Genomic DNA, 22,555 nt, shown 5'->3' with positions numbered 1-22,555 from the left:
TTCGACTAACGGACGAACTCTCCTTTCCAGCACCCTGGCATAGACTTTCCCAGGGAGGCTGAGGAGTGTGATCCCCCTGTAGTTGGAACACACCCTCCGGTCCCCTTTCTTGAAGATGGGGACCACCACCCCAGTCTGCCAGTCCAGGGGTACTGCCCCTGATCTCCACGCAACATTGTAGAGGCGTGTCAACCAGGACAGCCCTACAACGTCCAGAGCCTTCAGGAACTCGGGGCGGACCTCATCAACACCAGGGGCTCTGCCACCAAGGAGTTGTTTAACTGCCTCAGTGACCTCACCTGCGGAAATTGGCGGGACATTCCCGCGCTAGTAAAGTTGTATTTTGTCTCGCATCAATTATATCATCAGTTATATCGTTATCGCAAATTTTCAAATATATATCGTGATAAATATTTTTGGCCATATCGCCCTGCTCTACTTATAAGTACTAGGGGTGGGTTTTGATTATCGATTTATCGATTAAAATCGATTCTGGCTTGGATAACTTGATATAGATTCATTAAAATCCTGAATAGATTTTTTTAATATTAATTTATTTTGCCCGAAACGCCAGAATCTCAGGTTAAACCTCACAAAATTTCAAGAACCACCAAACAGCTAAAACAGCAAATGAGAGCAGGTACACAGATTCTGCACTAAGATGTAAACACAAAGCGCGGACCCGCCGACGGATCAGAATCAGTAAAAAATGATTTACATCAACTTTAAGGTTGATGTTTGAGTAACTGCAATTGACCTGCCAAATAAATCATATTTAGTCTTGTTTTGGGTTTTTATTTTTTGTTCTGCATGCACATGTACTACAACAACTTTACAGCCTTTCTCCACACAACACTAAAGCACACATCTGATGAAAACCCAAATTATACTAGCTGTACTCTTTAATAAGGTCACCATTCCTCTAAATAATAGTCTAGAAAAGGCCACAGCCACTTTAGCTATTTGAACTCAAAGAACACCAATCTAAGCCTAATAGTGTCTAAAGCAGGAGGACACAACCAGTTTTCAGAGTAATAGAGTGCACTCCAAAAGGGACCAAGGCCATGTGTTTTAGACAACCACAATGTACATCTGCCCTCGTCATGGCAGCTGTGTGGTGCAGCACACGAGGCTGGGATTTTAGTAGGCGACACTCAGTAAGCTCTAACCTTCAAGCACGACAGAAAGCGCCATGTTGTCGTCAAGCCTGACAGACTGTGATCCAGTCCGGCGGCCGTAATGCTCGGCACGTGAGAAGGGATGTGACTTGATCTCTGGCCACTGATTATCGACCATCACTTGACCAAATTCGTCTGCAGACAGAATGCAACAAACTCTCTTCAAATTGCATGTAAAATCGATGGTTAAATCGACCACTGGCTTCAGTCAATAAGAGAAGTTAGGCTGAACAAAGCTCTCATTATACAGAGAAAGTGAGTTGTGCAGACAAGGCGATGTGGAAGATAACACTGAGTGACATTTAATATCATCAGTTAATGAAAAGATGATAATACATTTTAACTCCTGATAATGTACAGACGCGCTTTCTGTGACATTTAGCATATCTGAGAACATGTAGATAGTTTGTGGGGCACATTCAGTGGCACACTAACACACACACACACACACACACACACACACAAGACCTTTTTCCTTCATATTCATGCAGTCTTACTTTGTGCAGGCCCACGGGGGGAAAAAAACAAAAAAAGAAAAAACAGGAGAATTAATGCGTTCCTTGACATTTGATCCAACCCTCTTCCCTGTGTCAGCAGAAATCCAACTCCTCATCACTTTGCTGCAGAGTTTAGTAGTCCTCAGTCTCTATTACTGATGCTGTCACTTCCTATGTCCACGATCTGCTGCATCGGAAGCTCCCTGATCAAAATGCTGCTGCCATCGGCACTCTCCAACTAAGCAGTGCAGGTAAAGGCTAACTGGGGCGTCTCCAGACAAAACGCTGATTGTATCCACAGTGTTCTCACAGACTTGAATAGCAGATGCAGTGTTTTTAGTGTCACTAGAGTGCACTTCATTACCGTGAGAGTTCATACCAAGTTTGAGGTTTATTGACTGTCACTTAAAAGGCAACACGTCTGCACTGCATTCTGATATTCTGAGCTTTACATCTGTCTGAGCCTTTTCTAAGATGGATTACGCCCTGTTTGATGGCTCGACATCAGAGCTAAATGGCAAGTCTGGAGAGAAACGCTTGTCTTTTATCAATTAGAGGCTGACATCGAAAACCCGACAGCTACCTTTGATTTGATTCTTCAACAGATGAAATTTTTTGCCATTAACCACCAACGCGGCTGCACCAGCGAAGAATCTTTATTTACATCACAGAGTCTGTGTGTTGCATTGTGACTATATACCTGGTTATATGGGTCACAATACTGACATAAAAAGTCGGTATGCCCACTGTAGTAATTAAACTTTGTTTGCGAGTGAATCTCATATCACCAGTTAAATGTTTCTATCACCATGACAGTGTAATGCTGTGCTCAGGAAATCAGTTGTGCGCTATAAACACATGATTGCTCACTCTCTGCTTCTCTCTAACACTAATCACCATCGCTGACAGGTGCACTGTCGCAAGACTGTAATTTTCCACATCTACAAAAAGTGACATTTAGTTACCAAAGGCAAATTAATGGGTTTGACTTTTTCACTTCATGAGAGAAATTTTTAAAGGCTCTTTGGAGGTACATAAATTTCCAATTCACAGGCAAAAAAACTGTGGTAGACAGTAACTATAGTGTGCTACACTGTAGATATAAGGAGTAATTCTGCATGTAGCTTTGGCAATAATCTCTCATTGCAAAGGGAAGCAGTGTTGTACATCTATTCAAATCAACTGCTATTCAATTTTAGTTATATAGCACATAATATATATAGACGACCTGCTATAAGCAAGCACATGCCGACAGTGGGAAGAAAGAAACCTCCAGCAGAATCAGGCTCAGACAGGACAAAGATACACTGTGGAGCCAGAGATGAATAATAACTGATGGTTAAATGCAGAGTGGAGTATAAACACATAGTGAGTGAAAAAGGAAGCACTCATGCGGCCTTGGCCTATTGCAGCATAACGAAGTGGGTTCAATGTCACCTGATCCAGCCTTAACTATAACAAAAAGAAAGGTTTTAAGCTGATGTGGAATGAACGGTATTTCATGCTAGGGCTGTTTGATATAACGATATATATCAGATGACGATATAAAAACGTCTATCGTTTCATTTTACGCTATCGTTTATTTCGTGGTGTCGCAAAATAAACTTTACGGCAATATTTTTTCATCGTTTTGATGGTCACTGTAGTGGCTATATGAATTTCTTAAAGTTCTCTCTTTCTCTTATATTTAATATAACCACACTACGGACGGACAAGCGACTGTTTTTATTTGTCGTTAGCAACAATGATGGTAAAACCATCGCGTGTCCGCTTGTTTATTTTCCACATAAACCTTTCACAATAAAGTTCAAGATCCTGTTGAGACTTTTCAAAATAAACTGAATCATGTGAAAGAGTGTGCAGATGAGAGCCGCCAGGTGCTAAAAAATAAACCTTAGACGTTAGAACAGGCTTTTCCCCGCAGCACGCCGTGTAATAAATACTTACAAAGAAAACGGCGGCCGTTACAACTTATGTCTAAAAATGTATAGTTTAATGCATCGGTTAAAACACTCGACTCCAGGTACATGACGCCCAGCTGGAAACACTTCCTGCAAGACGAGCTGCCCGAGATTCACAGAATTTACAGAAAATGTTACATTTTTGTGATTTATATCATTATCGGGACGATAGATGTCTTATATCAGGATATGAGATTTTGGTCATATCGCACAGCCCTATTTCATGCTACTGGGAGCCTTCAAAGGTGAAACAGGAGCCTATACTGATCTTTGGTGATGTAAGATTTCTTTTTTTTGTCATCTGACCAACCTAAAGGCTTATTTACTGGTTTTGTTACTGTCTGACCATTCTTGTTTTTCCTCCAGTCTGACTTCAAAGCTGTGAGTACAGTTTTATATTAGGTGAAAAGAATCACGAGTACAACTACTAAGATAAGATTAACAAATTAAAATTTGTGTTAAAAAGCAAAAGACTATAGAACAAAGTAGAAACAATGTTTTGCTTACTGCACAGCCGCCTGAGTTAAAATGCTGACTGGAGCCACTGTGGCGTCCTGTAATTTGATTATAATGGACAGCTTCAAGCCATTTATAAAACACTATTTTCCACTGGCCAGGTTACAGTATAATTAAATACACAAACTCACTTAGTATTCAAGTCAATCAATCACGTACAGTCCAACCTGATGTAAATTACATTACCGAGTCCTCAAAGCAAAACATGGATGATGCCTGAATGAGTGACTCACAGACACACTGTTGCAACATTTTTCAAGGTCAGTCCAAGGAGAGTCAGTGTGCAGCATCAGGGTGGCAGCCTGTAAATCGTGATTGGATCAGCAGGCCTTTATGGGGGGTTAACACATCCCTGCATGCACTCTACTTCCCTCGCCATTCTCTTCCCCTGCATACTTAAGTAATCGAGTGCAAGCTCCTTTTATGTCGATCAAAAGTTCGGAGCTACCTACAGTCAGCCGACAATTTCTCCTTATAAAGGTCAAGATTCATCAGGGGGTCAATGTCAGCTGAGACATCTGGTTAAGTATATCATTGCCAGCAAGTCATTACAAGCTTAACTAACATGACGAGGCATGAATGAGGCATGCTTTATATATATACTTGAATGAGGATAGAGGTTCAGTCCTGTCATCACTGTACAAAAGTTTGTCAAGGGCAAACTGTGCATACAATGAGAGAGTGTGTGGTGTGGCAGGTAATAATAAAGGTGTTTACTTTCTTTATTGTTTGGAATTGTTTGTCATGAGTCACCGAGTGACAGTGCCACCCAGGCAAGCATCTTTCCACGATGTGTCACCGTAACGTGACGTCCCACACAGTATATTTGGCACACTTCCCGACCAAACCACAGCGCTGTATTCATTCTTTAACTTCTGGGAAATGTGTGGACAGATTTGGCAAATATCTCTCCAGGTTAGCCATTTTGCCTTTAACCAGTCCAACTCATACTGGGGTAATTTCATTGCAGCTCCCACTGAAAGCAATTAGAGGTCCGGTTGTGTCATGTTGTCTCTCCGAGATCTCTGTGTGCGCTACCGCCAGCACTGACACTTACTTCCTGTTCCCATCCCGGCAGTTTCTGAAAAAACAAAACAAAAAAAAAACCTGGAAGGCAGCTTGAAATGATGACCTGACATGACTGACAACCAAGGGCGGACCTTGTGACAGTCAACACCTCCACAGCCCGGGATAATAATACTAAGTGACTCCTGGGATCAAGCTAAGGCTCTGCTGTTTTTAAGAGAATGTACTGCAAACAGATTCACATGATTCACATAAATAAATGTTTGTCATTAATATGTGAGCAAGTGTGAGAGCAGAAGCCTAATTTTATTGTTACCTTTCGAGTGTGTGTATCCCTACTGATGACATTTAGATGTGAAAAGTTACAAAGATGAGGCAGCCTTAAATAAATAATTTTTAAAAAAGCCAGAAACATGGTAGCAAAAGCCCTTTTCCACCTACACTAGTTCTACTAACTGCAGGCAGGAGTCATGCATGAAACTTTTTTTGCTTGTAGAAAAGACAAAAATAGACAAAGTACGAAACGTAAGACTTCTGTGCAAAGGTTGCTACAAAAAGGGTTGTACTTATTCTGAAGCTCTGAAATGATCATAATAGAAAACTGATGTGTATTCACTTTTTTTCCCTTTTTTTTAAAAACAGGATTCATTGATATGCAAAACTTTCCAACTGGCCATAGTCTGTACAAAAAACTGATGAATGCCAATATATTGTATGCGCAGTGCATGCAGCTATGCCCTGAGGCTGCACACACCATTTCCGACGAAAGCAATCATGGGAGGGATGCTGCGGATTAATAATACAGAATTGCATTATTTTGTTTTAAACCGGAAAAAAAACAGGAAAAGGACGCTTCTGTTTGCGTTAAACAATTACAAATACACTAATAGTACATGGCCATTGTGCCTTCTGCCCATAAAACATATTTACTGACACTGCTTTTAAGCACCAATTGGACAATCAGTCAACTACCAATTGGCAAAGTGATGTACAGCTGACTTATATACACATTCTTTGGATGTGTGTTGGTTATCCCTCACTTGCCCTTCTGAACTAAATCAGGAAGCAGACTGGCTGTTTGTTAGAAGTAATGCAAGCTCTAGCCATGCATCTCTCTGATCTGTTCAGATATCCACACAGATGTGGTGTCCCAGATATTGATGATAAACCAATCAGCAATCAGTGGATCAAAGCTGCAAGCAGGAAACTGATAAGGAAATTTCCATATAAGTTAACTAGCTAGCTGGATTCATTAAACTTAGATACAGAAATATGGTGAATGACACACGGACAACAATAACTTTGATTAAGATTTTTTTGTCGTTGTTGTAAGCTACATGTTCCTAACAGCTACAGGTTTCGCTGCCAGTTCAGTTGGCCCAAAAAGGAAATGAGGTTTGAGTGCCATATCCATGTGTCTCCACCAAGAAAATATAATAAAAAGTCAAAGGAGGTGCAGCTCTTCTCTTTATGGAGCTCCATGAAGCATGTGTACCATGGCAGATTTTAAATAAGTAACCCAAATTCATAACTGTGGTGCGTCGCTTCATAAACGTTCCCATCCAGAATGAAAGACTCAGATTAACGGCGCTCCAGTTGCATTTTAATGAGCATATGTAAACACAAACAATCAAGCTGTGGAGATTTTGCACTCTCAGCTTATCTACAACAATGAAACAGAGAAGGGAGCACTGAGCAAAGACACCATCACAAGCACTCAGGATTTACAGCTCTGCCTCTGGTGCACACTCTTAACTCCATCAAAATCGAAGGTAATCGGCTATTTAAACATGACTGTGCGATTAGAGTTTAATAAAAGCATTTTACAGGCATGCCAACTTTTTAATTACAGCTGTTGGAAATGACTCAGTGAAAGAAAAAAAAAGGAGAAAACCATTATTAAAAACACACACGAGTAAAGCCACAAAAGCGTTCAGGGATCTCTGACAGGCACACAGGAGCCACTTTACATCTCGTTCAGCAGTTTAGCTGAGGAAAAATGCTTTGTTTCGTATTCAGCAAAAAAGTGAATGAGATTTTGTAGTGTTTGAATTTAAAGATGGCATCTTTTTTTTTTACAGCTATTCCGAGCATATCCGTGTCATCTACTGTGCTGACACAGCTCCCAAAAGACGGAGGGCCGGTTTGGTTTAATCATCCTCTCAATGACAGCGTGATGATCAGACACAGTGTAAGGAGACACGTGGACGTGACAGCGCCCAACACATTATCCTACAGCTTTCTTACTTCTCAACAAAAAGTTCACACTGTAAATACATTCGTTCGTGCTGACACATTGTCCAAAAAAAAAAAAAAATCTTGGTAATTTACATTTCAAAGTGTGACAATGAAAATGTTGCAGTAATCAATATTTTACCAGGCCACTGGCAACTTTTCTTTTTCAGTGCAAGTCGAGACTTCAGAAGAAAACGATGACCTAATCTCTAATCACAGGGTTTGTTGCCACCAGTATTAATTCCCATATGGGACCAGTGAGTCTGTGTGTAGTATGCAAGTCAAAAAGTTCTCAGATGAAAACCTTTTTCAGAGCTGTTATAGCTGATCAATCCTGACCAGTTTATTGAACTAAACCAGCGATCCCCAACCTTTTTTGCGCCACGGACCGGTTTATGCCCGACAATATTTTCGCGGACCGGCCTTTAGGGTGTCGCGGATAAATACAACACAATCAAACCAGTAGCGGTACCAAAAAAAGAAGATTTGGTCATAACACACGGGAAAAGACCCAGGGAACCGAGCTAATGATAAAAACGCCAAAAAAAAATAACGATAAAAACCTTGAAAACCATAAATTTCACACACGAGCCTCAACTCTCGCGACCCGGTACCAAACGGCCCGGTGTTTGGGAACTGCTGAACTAAACCTGTATGAACCTCTCTGAACTGAAGCACTCTTGGATAATTTTATTAAACAGTTTTCCTTTTTTTCTTTTCAGATTATTTTTATTCAGTATCAGTTTATTTATTTTTACGTGATATATTGTTTTTTACTATGGATGGGATAAAAAAGACTCTTGTTATATACACTGCTTTAAAAAAATTAAAGGAACACTTAGAGGGAAACTGTAAACAAATCAGAGCTTAATGGGATAAAAAAAGAATCCTGCTGGATATCTATACTGATATGGAGTGTGTAATGTGTTAGGAACAAAAGGACCCCACATCCTTTGACAGATATGAAATAGTCCTGTGTTTAAAACATCTCACTCATTAAATTCTTTGTCTTTTGTTCTAGAAAAAGGCTTTCCACATGGATATTTCGCCATACACTGATACACTTCCTGTTGAAGAAATACATTCATGGGGGCAGCCATTTCTCCACAAGACCTCCCTTGGTTATTGAGCTGCAAGCTCTGAAAACAAGCCTGCACATTATAACCTTATCGATTGAAAATGCACTATTAGAAATCCTGGGATTAATTATTCAAAGGGAATTAATTAGCACTTTCAGAGGGGAGACTGAATGAGCTGCTGTGAGTAATCAACCCAACACAAGAGAAACGTAAACCAACCCAGAGCTATGAAGCGTAACACACGGGATTGAAACATTAAGAGAAAGAACCAAAAACATTCTGCTTCATGACACCTAAACCATTTTACATAATAGCTTAGCAAGGTGACCACTTCTACCTCCCATTCAACATCAAGAAAAAGCCAGAGCGATAAATGATTTATGCAGACCGTACACTACCACACGCCACATTAAAAATACAAAATGTACACACAACCGAGGGCTACTGTAAACTGGGCTTTCTAAATTTCCCGCTGAAGCTGTTTACACTATTAGCATAGATTTGTTAAGTGGAAATACAAACTATATGAATATGAGCTCAGATACTGTATCCAAGATGAGAGACTGCAACAGAAAAAAAAGAATCTTTTTTTTTTGGTGATTTTTGACCTGAAATCAACCATTACTTTTCTTCGCGTCAAAGTCATGTGTGGATCATAGCGGAACAGAAATGTCAGCCACTATCAGCACAAACCATTTTAAAATGCCGAGATTTCCCTGTGTGTGCGTGTGTCTGTGTGCGTGTGTGTGGTTTTTTATGACCAAATAAGAATTGATCAAAAGTGACATTGTGCCGACCTTTTGGTGCTGAACATCTTGGCAGAGTCTTCTTTCTCCTGCTCAGAGGCTTTGGGAGGTCAGGGTTTGATGCTGCCCTTTGAAACCTGCAGGAAGCACACAAACACACACATGAGTACAAAGCAAAAAGACAGAGGCAGGGGAGAGAAGGAGATAACGATGAGATTTTCAGCATCACAGTCGAGCCCCCCCCACCAAGTTGTCTGAAAGCCTTGGCCACGCTGACCTCAGCGGCCTCCATCAGCTGGCCTCCGACTGAGCGATTCAAATTGACTGGGCATGGCAGGAGGGAACAAGCAGAGCAGAACTGGGCCAACATGACAAAGACAATGCATGGAGTCAAATGGCAGCTTTAATAATTATTCGCCTTACCCCGCCACAACAAAACCCATTTAAAGCAGAACGGCATTAATTTGCACTGAAGCTCAACTGGAACAACAAGGAACAACTAAAGTATAATTAAAGGGGGGGGGGCTATAATTATCTATCTCTGTATATCTTTCTTGACACATATATATACATATATATATATATATACATATATACATATACATATATATATATATATATATATACACATATACATATACATATATATATATATATATATATATATATATATATATATATATATACATATACATATACATATATATATATATATATATATATATATATATATATATATATATATATATATATATATATACAGTAAATGTGTGCGTGTGTGGTTATATAGACAAACATTTTACATGTGATTAAGTAAGAGATTTTGTAATTGCATCTCCAAACTGAGTTTCTCTGTGTCTCTCATATACCGTGCCATTACTACCCACCACACTGGTAATATCTGACAGGTTAGCCTCTGCTCTTTTATGTAAAGGTTATCAGAAACTGTGGAGGATGTAAATGAAGATAGGGTTCAATAATTAATGCCAAGGTCTATACAGGCCTCAGTTCTCACCCTCTGCAGTCTGTAATGAGACGAGTGGAGATGAGCAAAAAAAGGAGGGAGGAGCAGGGAAGCGATTAAAGGGGCCACCTCAGTCCTATCTGGCCTCTCTCGCCCCTCTATCACTCAGACATGCGGGCATGTGCGAACATGCACTTCGACTCATTTATAACAGCTGAAGGGTGTTTCCTCCCTCGTACACGTTGGCGAAGAGCAGCGGGGTGTTGAGCGAACAGGCAGAAAGGTTAACAAAGTAGTGTGACACTGGAAACATCTGATAATTCATTCAGGTGACATGGAGACAGTGGAAGTACCCGGGTCTGTGACTAATCTAAGGCTGCGCCGCGGCCAACTTTGTTCCTTCCAGGATTCGTAGACGCTCTGAGCATGGGCACAAAGCCACGAGTAAAAGTGATTCTTATTATCATGTCTGGCAGACCGAGCTTGCAACAACATTATTTGAGACAGCGTCCTGTTAATTGCTCTGACAGTGTAATATTTTCAAACGATGTAAACTTCTATAATGCAATTAAGAAAATGAAGGATTAGACTAGTGTCACTGTTAGAAGCCAAACAAAACAGACAGTAATTCAGATAAGGGTAAATTCTGTCACCGGGCTTCCACAGCATCAGAAAGTGGCTCAAGAGCTTCACATGAAAAAGGCTAAGGATCTGAAACCATCCCAAAGATTCCAAGTGGACATGTTAAAGCCTGCTGAACTCAGTTCAACCTGCTGCTGGAACCACAGTATAAACGGAGTTATCACTTATTGCATGTCCCAAACATGACAGCGTCACAGCTTCTGAAAGAAGCACTTGAGTGTCGTTTTTAATGGTTGTGCACATCCCACTTCTTGTAATATGGTGCACGCTGCAAGTTCTCCATGATGTGATACATAAAGGTATGAATTACAGTATAGACAGAGTTCACTGCTAAGTTGAAAAAGATAAGACATATTTGACAAAGCTTTGGAAAAATCTCCACGACTGCTTTGCTTCCTGTTTCATCTTGTTCTGATTTCTACTACACTATTAAACCTGTGATTTTTTTTTCTGAGCAGCAACAAGCAACAACCATTGTTTAGACCACTGGAGCAAGTGAAGGGCACGCCCAGTACAACAGCAAATGATGTTGAGTACATTATGTCAGGTAATGGCACCGTGTTGGCTATAATAGGGATACAGATGAAACCTACACACTGCCTAAAGCACATAAACAAATTTGGGTTAGGCTGAGGTCTATGTAAGATGGCAACTTGCCACAGCTGAAGCTACCCAGTGAAAGCAGAGTTACAAGAGGAGCTTTTCCTTGTCTGCCTTAACTGCCTTATGACTTTTAGTGACACCCCACTTTTCATGTATAGGGTTTAATGTGATGTCGGCCCAGCCTTTACAGCTATAACAGCCTTGAATGCAACTGCTAAGCCGTGAAAACGTATTCCAAGAAGCTCTTTACGCCGTTGTTCCCAGTCACTTTCACTTTGTTATAATACCACTAACAGCTGGCAGTGGAATATTTAGTAGTGAGGAAATTTCACAACTGGACTTGTTGCACAGGTGGCATCCTATCACAGTATCACGCTGGAAGTCACTGAGCTCCTGAGAACAACGCATTCTTTCACATGTTTGTAGAAACAGTCTGCATGCCTAGGTCGTTGATTTTAAATACCTGTGACCGTGGAAGTGATTGGAAAACCTGGATTCAAGGATTTGTATGGGTAAGTGAAGACGTTTGGCAGTATAGTGTATGTTAATGGGAAATATGCCAGTGTGAAAAAAGCTGAAATCATCCTTTGACAACCTTTGACAACCTACTTGAAAGCTAGCACATTTAACTTTGTTACTCATTCTGCGCAGTGTCGCTGCAATAGGAGAAAACGAGTTTGCAATTAGAGCCAAATATTAGAATTACACGCTCACTTGTAAACGTGAACACATTTCGTCCTGCCCACGCCCTTCTGAATAAGCCACCAAAAAGAAAAGAAAATCTGCTGAGGAAAACAGCACGGCTAATGTCAGTTTGGAGGCAAACTAGCCAATTAGTCTGTCAGCTGCAGCTCACTGAACAGCATATAAACACACCAGAAAATGTCACTTCAGCCTGTTTAGATGCTGGTGTGGTCCTTACTCTTCAATCCCATCGTCTACCAATGACTCGCAGAACAACTTCGTTTACTTTGTCTTCTGTTCCCCTGCTGGGACTCAGCCTGCTTGCTGCTGCCAATCAAACGGAGGCAGACACACCTACCCAGCTGTGGAGACACAAAGAGAAAGTTTCTAATAAAAAGCCAGCGTCTTTTTTTCCCCCTTCCTTTCTTTCATATAGTTTCTTCTAAACAACCCGACTTTGGACTGCATGCTTTTAAACTGACAAAATGTCAGTCTCACATTGGTACGAGTAAAAAGGTTGAGATAGCTCAAGCCAAAACTGTGTGGTGACTGATGCTACGACAATGCATCAGTGTTTTTTCTACCAGCTGTACTTCCAAAACATTTCATACCATAAACGCAGCAGGTGGACACTAATAAAAACCTTACCACAAAGGGTTGCAGGTACATGCACAGTGAAAGGCAATTATTTTAAAATATTTCATTTCATTAAAGCGAACTGTTTATCTAATTTGAGAGAAAAAATTCAGAGCCCAGGGAATACAGGCAGATAATTTCAAAGAGTCCCGCAATTGCCTTCCCCATTGCTGTTAAAATGTGACTCATCCTCGCATTCGTCACAGTGTCGCAGGGCCTTAAAATGATTACAGAGCACCTCACCAAACCCTGCGCTGCCCTCAGAAAAATAACAAACCGCTGAGCTTTCGAGGGTCGACAGTAAAAAGACAAAAACTGAAAATGTTAGATTTTTTTCTAAGTGTGAGGCCAGCTTCAAAGCCACACTAATAAGTGTCCTTTTATTTAAAGCAACATATTATATAACAAGAAAAGAAACAGGATGCCAGTATGAAATTCAGATAAGGATGAATTAAAATGGACCCAGCATTTCTTTTTTGTGAGCTGTGAACATATTGAATATCTAAATGAAGCTCTTTTTTTGTATTTACATTTTCTAAAGCCTGTATGTTGATGCTGATGATGCAGACCCTGTTGTTGTCACAAGCTAAGGCCGGCACAAACTGGTGGCTGGCAACAATTGTTCTTCACCAGGGGAGCTAACAATTATGTCCCAGCAGTAAGAGTACCAAATGTGCACTAGGAGAAGGAGTTCTTTTTACTGAACCATGCAAAGACTTACTGTTATCATTAACAGATTTGATTTTGTATCAGTCAACAGCATCAAATTTCAAATCAGTTTCAGTACAGCTTTAAAGATAACTGTAATAAATTAATTTAATATGTGGTGTTGATTTATTAAGAAATGCAGATAAACATTACTTAGTCTTGGGGTATGTAAATAAGGAAATCACCAGTCATTGAAATGAGACGTAAGTTTAAAATAGTTTATTAGGCAAACTAATAATAATAGAAATTATAATTTTCTTTTGTAAAGACCTGTGAAATATTAAGTACAGACACACCCATAAACAGTACATAAACGATGGAGGTAGCCACTTTGACGTCATTCAATTCAATTCCAATTTTTATAGTGTCAGATCACAATAACAATCACTTCAAGGCACTATTAAATTATTCTGTTATTATATGTTACCTTATATATGTAATCAAAGTAGTTGAATTAGAATACTGCTGTAGATCACATTATACCCTTTAATATAGAGTGTGTGAGCTGTATGTAGTTTAGTTCTCATTATACTTTTGAGTTAACAGAACATATTCACATATTAGTTCATTAGATAAATGTGCATCACTCTGTATCCTTGATCTGCTGGGAATGTGTTACACTGTTTTCTTGACATGCTTAATTGTTGAATCATGAAGAGAAGGTTGTAAGCAGGAGACTCTGTGTCTAAAGACAGGGGAGATAGACAGACCACATTCCACACCCCCACCTTACAGAAAGCAGAGAAACAACTGCCGAGGTCATAACTTAGGCGCTGTAACAGAGAAAAAATGTGATGTTTTGGCTTTTACGACTAGCTGGGGGCCACTAGAGACTATAAAAAGCTGAGCAACCCGTCACCATTTTGAGACATGTGCCTGACCCTCTGGTAGCATCTCTCCCGTCCGGACGTTGTAATGCTCTGACTGTTGAATTGTATGGAAATAAATGATTGTTGATTGAGCATTTATACACCGAGTATTGTCCCTCCTTCAGCCCAAAGATTCAAAGAACTGCGTGTTTTCAACAACTTGGTGCCGTGTGACCCGGATCTTTGGTGTGCTGAGGAGGTGTAGATTTGGCCTTTGGTGAGATCGTGGGGCAAAGTGAACAGAAGGCCGGCCTAAAACAGAAAGGTAAGCACAGCCTGTTGTATTATAAATACCAAATGTGCATATTGGGCTTTCCAAATTAATCTGTTCACTGAGTTACACGTATTTTCACAGTAAATTTGTCGGTGTCTGGTTTTTGGCGCAAGATACTAACAACATAAGTTGAGGCTGAATTCCAGTGTGTTAAATAAACTGCTTCTACCGAGATACTAATAACATACTACGTTGGACTAGTTGCAGTAAACTGCTTCTACCGAGATACTAATAACATACTACGTTGGACTAGTTGCAGCCACTTTACCTTCCACATTTAATTTTGTCTAATACTGGCTTCTGTAGCAATAATACGTTAGAATTTCTTCTGAAGACGCGGCCATTAGTTCAGTACATTGAAGTCGAGGTTTGTTTATTTTGTTTATGGTGTCAGTGACGTCCTGGCTTTTGCCGGCTATGAAATAGAAGTTGATTTAAGGAAAAGCAGATGCTGGCTTCACGGTGCGGTTAAACACTGGCAACGCGAGAGCGAAACACGTCCGTAGGTTTGGTTTATGATATGGCCGTGTTCCGGTGATGCGGCCGTGAAGTGCAGTAGTGGTTGGTGCTAATTTTAGTACATTGAACAGAGGTTTGACGGTGGTTTGTGGCGTCAGTCGAGTTTGTTTTTTTTAAGGGCTGCGGTCATAAAACAAAGTAAAATTTTACTTGCCAAGAAGTACATAGAGCAAAACCTGGTTTATGATGTCTGGTATAACTTCGGGGATGCAAGCATCACTTTTATGATGCGACTTTGCCCCGTTGTGGCGGTCATAAGCGCAGAGAAAGGGGTATTTTGGTCTATGGTGCAGTGTGCTTCAGAAGATCTAATAGTTGAGCTCAGAGGTTTCTGTGCAAATTTCTGCTGATGAGGAGCGCTCTCTGTGTGTCTCACTGATGGTGAAACGCGCTGTGTGTGTAAGGCGCGCTCTGGCTGTGGGTGAGGCGCGCGCTGAGTGTGCTTTTTGTGTGTGTGAAGTCTGAACACAGTGACAGTGACGGTTGATGTGTTTGATTAGGAGGACATTAGAGCAAATACACATTTTAGGATCAAAGGTTGATGCCTAGTGTACCTGTGGAACATTTTGCCCTAGGAGTGGCGACCCTCCTGTCCGTGGACGCGTGGCCAGGACCGGCGTTGTCCGGGTGCCGAGGTGGTGACTTGGGGAGGTGAGGGCCCCCGCATAGCTACGGAAATAACACTGGAACGGCCGTGTAATCACGGGTTCACATTTATTCCGGACTAGAACAAGACACATTTTGCGAACAAACGTTGAGTCTAGATTAGTAAAGAAATATAAAAAGGTTGAATTCCTCGTTTCAGTGGTTGAAATTGTTGTGTGCCTGTCCCCTGACGAGTGTGAAATTAAAATAAAGAGGGAATTTGGAGCCACATGGAGATAGACGGGCATAATTGGGTGTATTACTCTGTGGTGTAATAAAAATAAAAAGGAGAGATAGTAAGAGGTGTGCAGTGGAGAATTATGGAGGAGTACAGAGAGGAATGTGTTGGGAGACTGGCGTACAGTTTACGCTGTCAAGGTAGGCGGGTTGCCTGCTTATCTGTTTAACATGTGATGAAAATGAAATTAAAATAAATCTCTTAGTGTGTTAATACAGGAAGCTGCGGACCTGGACCAACTGCCCCCACAAGCACAGCGGCCGAAGCAAAATTATAGGTAATGGGAACCACACCCAGCACGAATCAGCAGCTGTGAAACAGACAGCAGCGAGGAGAGAATTAGAGGAGAAATTAAGAGAAGTTTTAACACATAAAATTGGGGCCAACGGACTTGTGGAGGTTGGGAAGGCGTCCGGAGCATCACAACAAAAAGGTGAAACAAAAACACACACAAGCAGAGAAATCTGAGAGAAAGGCTCCTTTTAAGGTAACGCCTAGTTTGAGAAAAGATAAAATTAACCTGCTTTTATACAAATGCACATACACGCAATGAAGAAACAGCTTACACTCATGAACACGTGAAGATTTTCCAGCAAGGTTAAAGAAAAATTAACATACTTAAATGATGAAGTCTATACATTACTGACAAAGAAACCCTCTGGGTTGCAGGACAACAATTTAACTAAAAAAAAAAAAAAAAAAAAGGAACACTGGTCTAACCAACCAGGCAAGACACAACAAATTTAGTGGTTAAAAGATTCAAATTGTGACATGTTTTCTGTTGATTGATTAAGAAAAGTGATTACTGAATGAAAGAAAGTTCCTTTTTGGGCTTTTAAACATGATCTTAAGAATTTTAACATATACCGGTGTTGTCCTGTCAACTTGGTGGGTTAGGAGTTGATTATATCGGGAGACAAAAAAACAAAAAAAAAGGGGGAGAGAAGGCTGACACAGGGCCTGGCCCCATTGTCTCCCTTCTGAATAACACAGCCAAAACAACAACATTTTCCTGTTCGTTTGTTTTTGTTTTTTGTTTGTTTTTGTTTTGTTTTGTTTTTGTTTTTTCTATACATATTTAATTACAGGCTGCTTTGCCGGCCCTGAAAGCCGAGGCTGACTGGACTCCTGCTCTCCCCCATACGTGACACTGACCAAATGCTGCAACAGCTGGACCCACAACAACGACCTGAGAATGTCAACAGACCCGCAGGAATGTGATCTCATGCAGCCGAGACGGAGAGCACTAAACCTAAGGCCCGTTTCACTACACGGGGGAAAATTCCCAGACTGCGTCAGCTGACAGAGCTGTGACGAGACGCCCGCCAAGCCCGAATGAAAAGTAAGGCCGAGCGAAAGAATGCTGACCTTGATAACTTTGCATTCACACTGTGCAGGACAGTGATGGACCAACACGGATGATCGGGTGGCGAAAAAGGGCGTGACCGAGACAAGAGGAGTAACTGAGGACAGAAGGCACCTCAGAATGGACAAAAACACAGAAGAAGATGCAGGTTTCACCTGCGGTGAACATCGACACTGGAGAAAGGACTGCCCCAATTGGGGTCAGAACCAGGACGGACTGAATTTTGAGCAGCAGCAGCAGCAGCAATGGTCGCAAACAAACTGAAAAAGGAGGGGGGCAGGACCCCAGGGCACGCTTCAGGCCGTGGTTTACCCAGAACACCAGAACAGGAAAGTGATGAACACAAACACCCACACAAACACACACACACACACACACACACACACACACACACACACACACACACGGGAATGTTGATTCACTGAGAAGTGATGCACACATACACATGCACACGCTTGTGCAATGAAGAGTGATCCACACGCACACACACATACACGCTGATGCAATGAAGAATGCTTTGCTTATGCTGATATGCAAAATGCTGCACACAAACATCCCAATGCATAATTTTTATGAGGAGCCATTGATTTCCATTGATTACCATTGATTACTTAGAATGTGTTATATGTCACCTAGAAGGCATTTATGTAGAGTTAATAAGGTCTAAAAAAGTTTGGTTATGAAAATAATGTCTGTGCGTGATGTCTGTTTATGGCTCAAGGCCTTGACTGAATTCTTTGCTGTGCTTCACACAGCCCTGATGAGGAACAGTGGCACAGAGTGAAAATGATGAATTAATAGTGTAAGGTTAGGTTGGAGTACGGCATTTTCTGTGATTGAGTTTTAATTCAAGGAGGAACAAAAGGTGTTACGGCACCTGAGGTTCTCATTCCCACACAATATTGTCCCGGCAGGAAGCAAAATGTTCCTGTGAATTTCTGGTTGATTGTTTGGTTTTGTTTAGCGCTAGCTTGATTTTATCAGTGAGCTTTGGCTTGTGTTCTTTCTCGTAAGCGAGAGAGGGATAGTTTTATGCTTGGACATGTCTGCAACGGGCCCTAGTTTGTGTTATTTTAGTAGTATTTTGTTGGTTATGTCTGTTTTCGTTTTTGTTACAGTGCACTGGAGAAAAAAACATCTGAGAGGTGTGATCCACCGGTGGTGATATGGTGATATGGTGATATGTTGATATTTTGTGAGTTTATGATTTAACAATCAGCTCTTTAAACCAGGCCTGAAAGATTGAAATTTAAAGCGCTATGAAATATTTTTACAAAAACAGTTGCAAAGTGTGCTTCTCCATGATTGTAATTGGCTTGGGAGAAATTCACTTATAGGGAACACTGAGAAGTTCTGAGTCTAAAAGGATTGCACCGAGTCAATCCGGCCCAAAAAACAACAAGGAATTGTTTTCCTTTAAAATGATGACGTCATCTTGCTGGTGATGGATGCTCGAATAGGTTGCGCGTGAGACTCCATTATCAGCAACATCTGGTATGAATGTGTAGGGAGGTATGCATGTGAATGGACTGTGATGGACTGACAACTAAAAGTTTTGACTGACTTGATATTGAGACAATGACTGCACCCACTTTAGGATTAGTAAATGCCAATAAACAATTCATAAACAATTCACCCAGCCGACAAGAGAAGGGTGGATGCTTCGTTTTGTTTTGTTTTGTTTTTTCAGGAGCAGGAGGATAAGAGAGACTGGAGGAGGAGACTCTAGCTTCACATAAGTATGAACTGCAGACTTAACACTGTGGTTGCTGATTTTGAGTTACTGATGTTTGCATTAAGAAAACTGTGCTATATTAGCTGTGTTTTGATTAAGGTATCATGTTATATTATTGGGAATGCCAAATGCTACAGTGGAGAAGACTTTTGATACCACTCATGACTGGAATATGTTACTATTAACCACAGCAGGCCACTGTAAAAAGTCAATTAAATTTTATAGAGGAAAATCGCAAAAATTGAACAATACCTATGAATGACTGGCATTCAGAATAGAGATATGCAATAATAAACATTGGTCCACATGATTTAGGTTCTCACTTGAAATAGTAAGTTATTAAATGTAGAATATAATCGACAGGGACATTTGATAGGATGTGGTACTGCAAAAGAACAAGAGCAAAGTAAATAAAGAAAATATTGTGTTTAGTTTGGATAAATTCAAATTAAAATGTACCATTACACTCAGAGGATCAATATGAAATAAAACATATGCAAAATTTGTAGGAAGTACATGACTGATAACTGTTCTGTCCTGAGCGTTTGTTTCTAGAGCACCCACTTGACCACACCAACAGTTTCTCGCCACCGAGGGGGGTACTTGCAAAAAGAATAAAATAAAAATCTGAGTTTAACAAAACATTTTAAATGTAAATATCAAGCTTACCTTTCTTTTTCCATGAAATGTGCTTGTGGGCACGCCAGCCATTTTGAAAAGGTGGGCAAAACAATTGGCAAGGCCACACCCCCACACATGTGATATAATTTTAAAGGTACTGTTGCCCTCTCTAAGAAACATCAGGAATTAGAGGAGTGGCAAGTAGAGTATGCGAGCTACAAGCAAAAACTAAAATGTGTACTACAGTGTGCAAAAATGAAATACTGGGTCATCAGGGGGACATGAGGGACATTTATAAAACTAAAAGTCCCACTAACCTTAAAGTGCACTTGAAAAGCTCACACAAGAAGGTTAACCTAGCTTACCTAGAAGACCTCATCAGGGGGAGCACACTCCCCCTCCTTGAAGAGCTCACCCACTCAACCCGCATCCCCAGAAAATAGCTAACCCCAGATAAGGCAGCGTGATGTATCCCGAGATAACAGGACTGGGACATCTAAATAAAGGTGTGAAACAATCGCCTTCAAAAGGTTATCAATTAACTTTAACCAAAATTAGGACCACTCGGTGCGGCAAGAGTTAATAGTTATTAGTCTCAACACCCAAGGATAACCAGAAGAGCATGACTGATATGATGGAACTGGGATTTTGTTGCACTTAATTTTTTTGCAAAACACAAATAAGACTAAATTGAAACTAAGGATTTTCAGAAAATAAAAACTAAACTAAACTAGCAAAGAATTGGTAAAAACTAATTAAAACTGATATAAAATTGAAAATCTGAAGTCGAAGCTAAATAAAAATAAAAACTGATGAAAATTGCAAAACTATTACAACCCTGGTGCAGAGATTGGCAAATCTGACCAGGAAACGTTATAAAATGGATTGTCAGGATAGTCAGCGTTAAAGCCACTTTTGACAGTCCATACTAGGATGGCATTGGACATCTTCGGGGCAGAAAAGGGTTGGTGTGACCAAGGTGTGGTTTGGCTTGTTGTATGTACATTTCAAAATGTTACAGCTCTGGATGGACCAGTTACCAGGGCATGGAAGGATGACAGACTTTATTACATGAGGAGAAGGGACATTTTCGGGATCGAAGATCCTCAGGGATGACAAGGCTGGAGCAACGGTACTCGAGAGAAGAATTTCTGATACTTTCTGAGATATGAGGTCACCAACCTTCTCTTTTAATTGTCTAGCTCCAATGAATTGACACATGGGAGTGTGTCAAAAAGGGGGAGTTGAGTTTGAACATCAAACAATGGTGATATGAAAATTTCTATGAGTTTATTTTTGTGTTTAATAAATTAGCTATGGTAAAACTTAAGCTTATAATGTGTTAGACTTAGAAAGGGTTCACTAATTTTTGATTTCTTTTACACACACATAGATTATGATTAGAATTAGAATAAGTCCTGAACATAATATTTTAAACCAAATTTGAATCATTAGAAGAACAATGGATAACAATATTAGATTATCAAGGCTAGGGAGAGAGGTGTTTTGGTTTTCTGTCTCTTGCAGAGAAAGGAGCAGACACCAGACGGGGACCCGGAGATGTGAGGACCCTTCACAGCAGGGACAGATGTAGGGACTGCCGAGACAGCAACTGGGGTCAAGTGTCATGACGTTTGGGCTCCTGGAGAAGATGGATCACACAAACACAGCAATAACCATGAAGGGGTTGGCGAAAACCAGGAACACCAGACCAACGAGGTTCGAGAGGCTCTTGGCAAAAAGGGGGACACGCCGGTGAACCCAAAACACACAGATCCTTGTTTGAAATCGGGGCAGAATAATCCCCAGAACTGTGCAATGACTAAAGGGTGGTCTAACCCCGGAGGTCGAAGAAAGAAGCTGAGAATCACCCAACTGGAAGACACTGGTAGCTGCAGCAATAAAAATAAAGGTTAAAAGCTCCTTAAACAGAGGTTCTAGTCTAAGTACATTTGAAAGCTATTAGGTGGCATCAAAGGGGGTGGAAAACTGGAGCACCAAAATAAAGCTGTGGGAAAATGGGGAGTGATGGGAGTGTCATCTGTAACTGCTGTTATGGTTGTAAAGCTAACTTTGCTTGCATCTGAACTGCGTGAACACAGAGGTCATCCCCCATATGGTCCACCCGTTAAAGGGGGACAGAGGGCCTCAGGATCAAGAAAACCTGGACCTTGCAACCCTGGAGTGCATGTTGTAAGTGATCTCTTTCAGAGATCAAAAGGGGGAATTATTAAATTATTCTGTTATTATATGTTACCTTATATATGTAATCAAAGTAGTTGAATTAGAATACTGCTGTAGATCACATTATACCCTTTAATATAGAGTGTGTGAGCTGTATGTAGTTTAGTTCTCATTATACTTTTGAGTTAACAGAACATATTCACATATTAGTTCATTAGATAAATGTGCATCACTCTGTATCCTTGATCTGCTGGGAATGTGTTACACTGTTTTCTTGACATGCTTAATTGTTGAATCATGAAGAGAAGGTTGTAAGCAGGAGACTCTGTGTCTAAAGACAGGGGAGATAGACAGACCACATTCCACACCCCCACCTTACAGAAAGCAGAGAAACAACTGCCGAGGTCATAACTTAGGCGCTGTAACAGAGAAAAAATGTGATGTTTTGGCTTTTACGACTAGCTGGGGGCCACTAGAGACTATAAAAAGCTGAGCAACCCGTCACCATTTTGAGACATGTGCCTGACCCTCTGGTAGCATCTCTCCCGTCCGGACGTTGTAATGCTCTGACTGTTGAATTGTATGGAAATAAATGATTGTTGATTGAGCATTTATACACCGAGTATTGT

At 40.7% G+C, this 22,555-nt stretch overlaps 1 protein-coding gene and 1 long non-coding RNA gene across 2 annotated transcripts in view; one reads left to right on the top strand and one right to left on the bottom strand.

Annotated features, from left to right (window-relative positions):
- The window catches only part of oxr1a (oxidation resistance 1a), a 186,668-nt gene that overhangs the window by 147,603 nt on the left and 16,510 nt on the right, over window positions 1-22,555 (bottom strand). The window contains exon 2 of the mRNA XM_080896643.1: window positions 9,290-9,375. Coding sequence (XP_080752769.1) covers window positions 9,290-9,306 — 17 coding nt within the window. The 5' untranslated portion in view covers window positions 9,307-9,375. The remainder of the gene's footprint in view (window positions 1-9,289; window positions 9,376-22,555) is intronic.
- LOC308406536 lies at window positions 13,880-22,538 on the top strand. The gene is made up of 2 exons (XR_013973563.1): window positions 13,880-14,609; window positions 17,109-22,538. It is a non-coding gene; the product is annotated as an uncharacterized lncRNA (long non-coding RNA).

This window comes from Rhamphochromis sp. 'chilingali' (assembly GCF_963969265.1).
Source record: "Rhamphochromis sp. 'chilingali' genome assembly, chromosome: 11".
NCBI lineage: Eukaryota > Metazoa > Chordata > Actinopteri > Cichliformes > Cichlidae > Rhamphochromis > Rhamphochromis sp. 'chilingali'.
The sequence above is the reverse complement of the archived record's forward strand: the minus strand, read 5'-3'. Positions and strand labels throughout refer to the sequence as shown.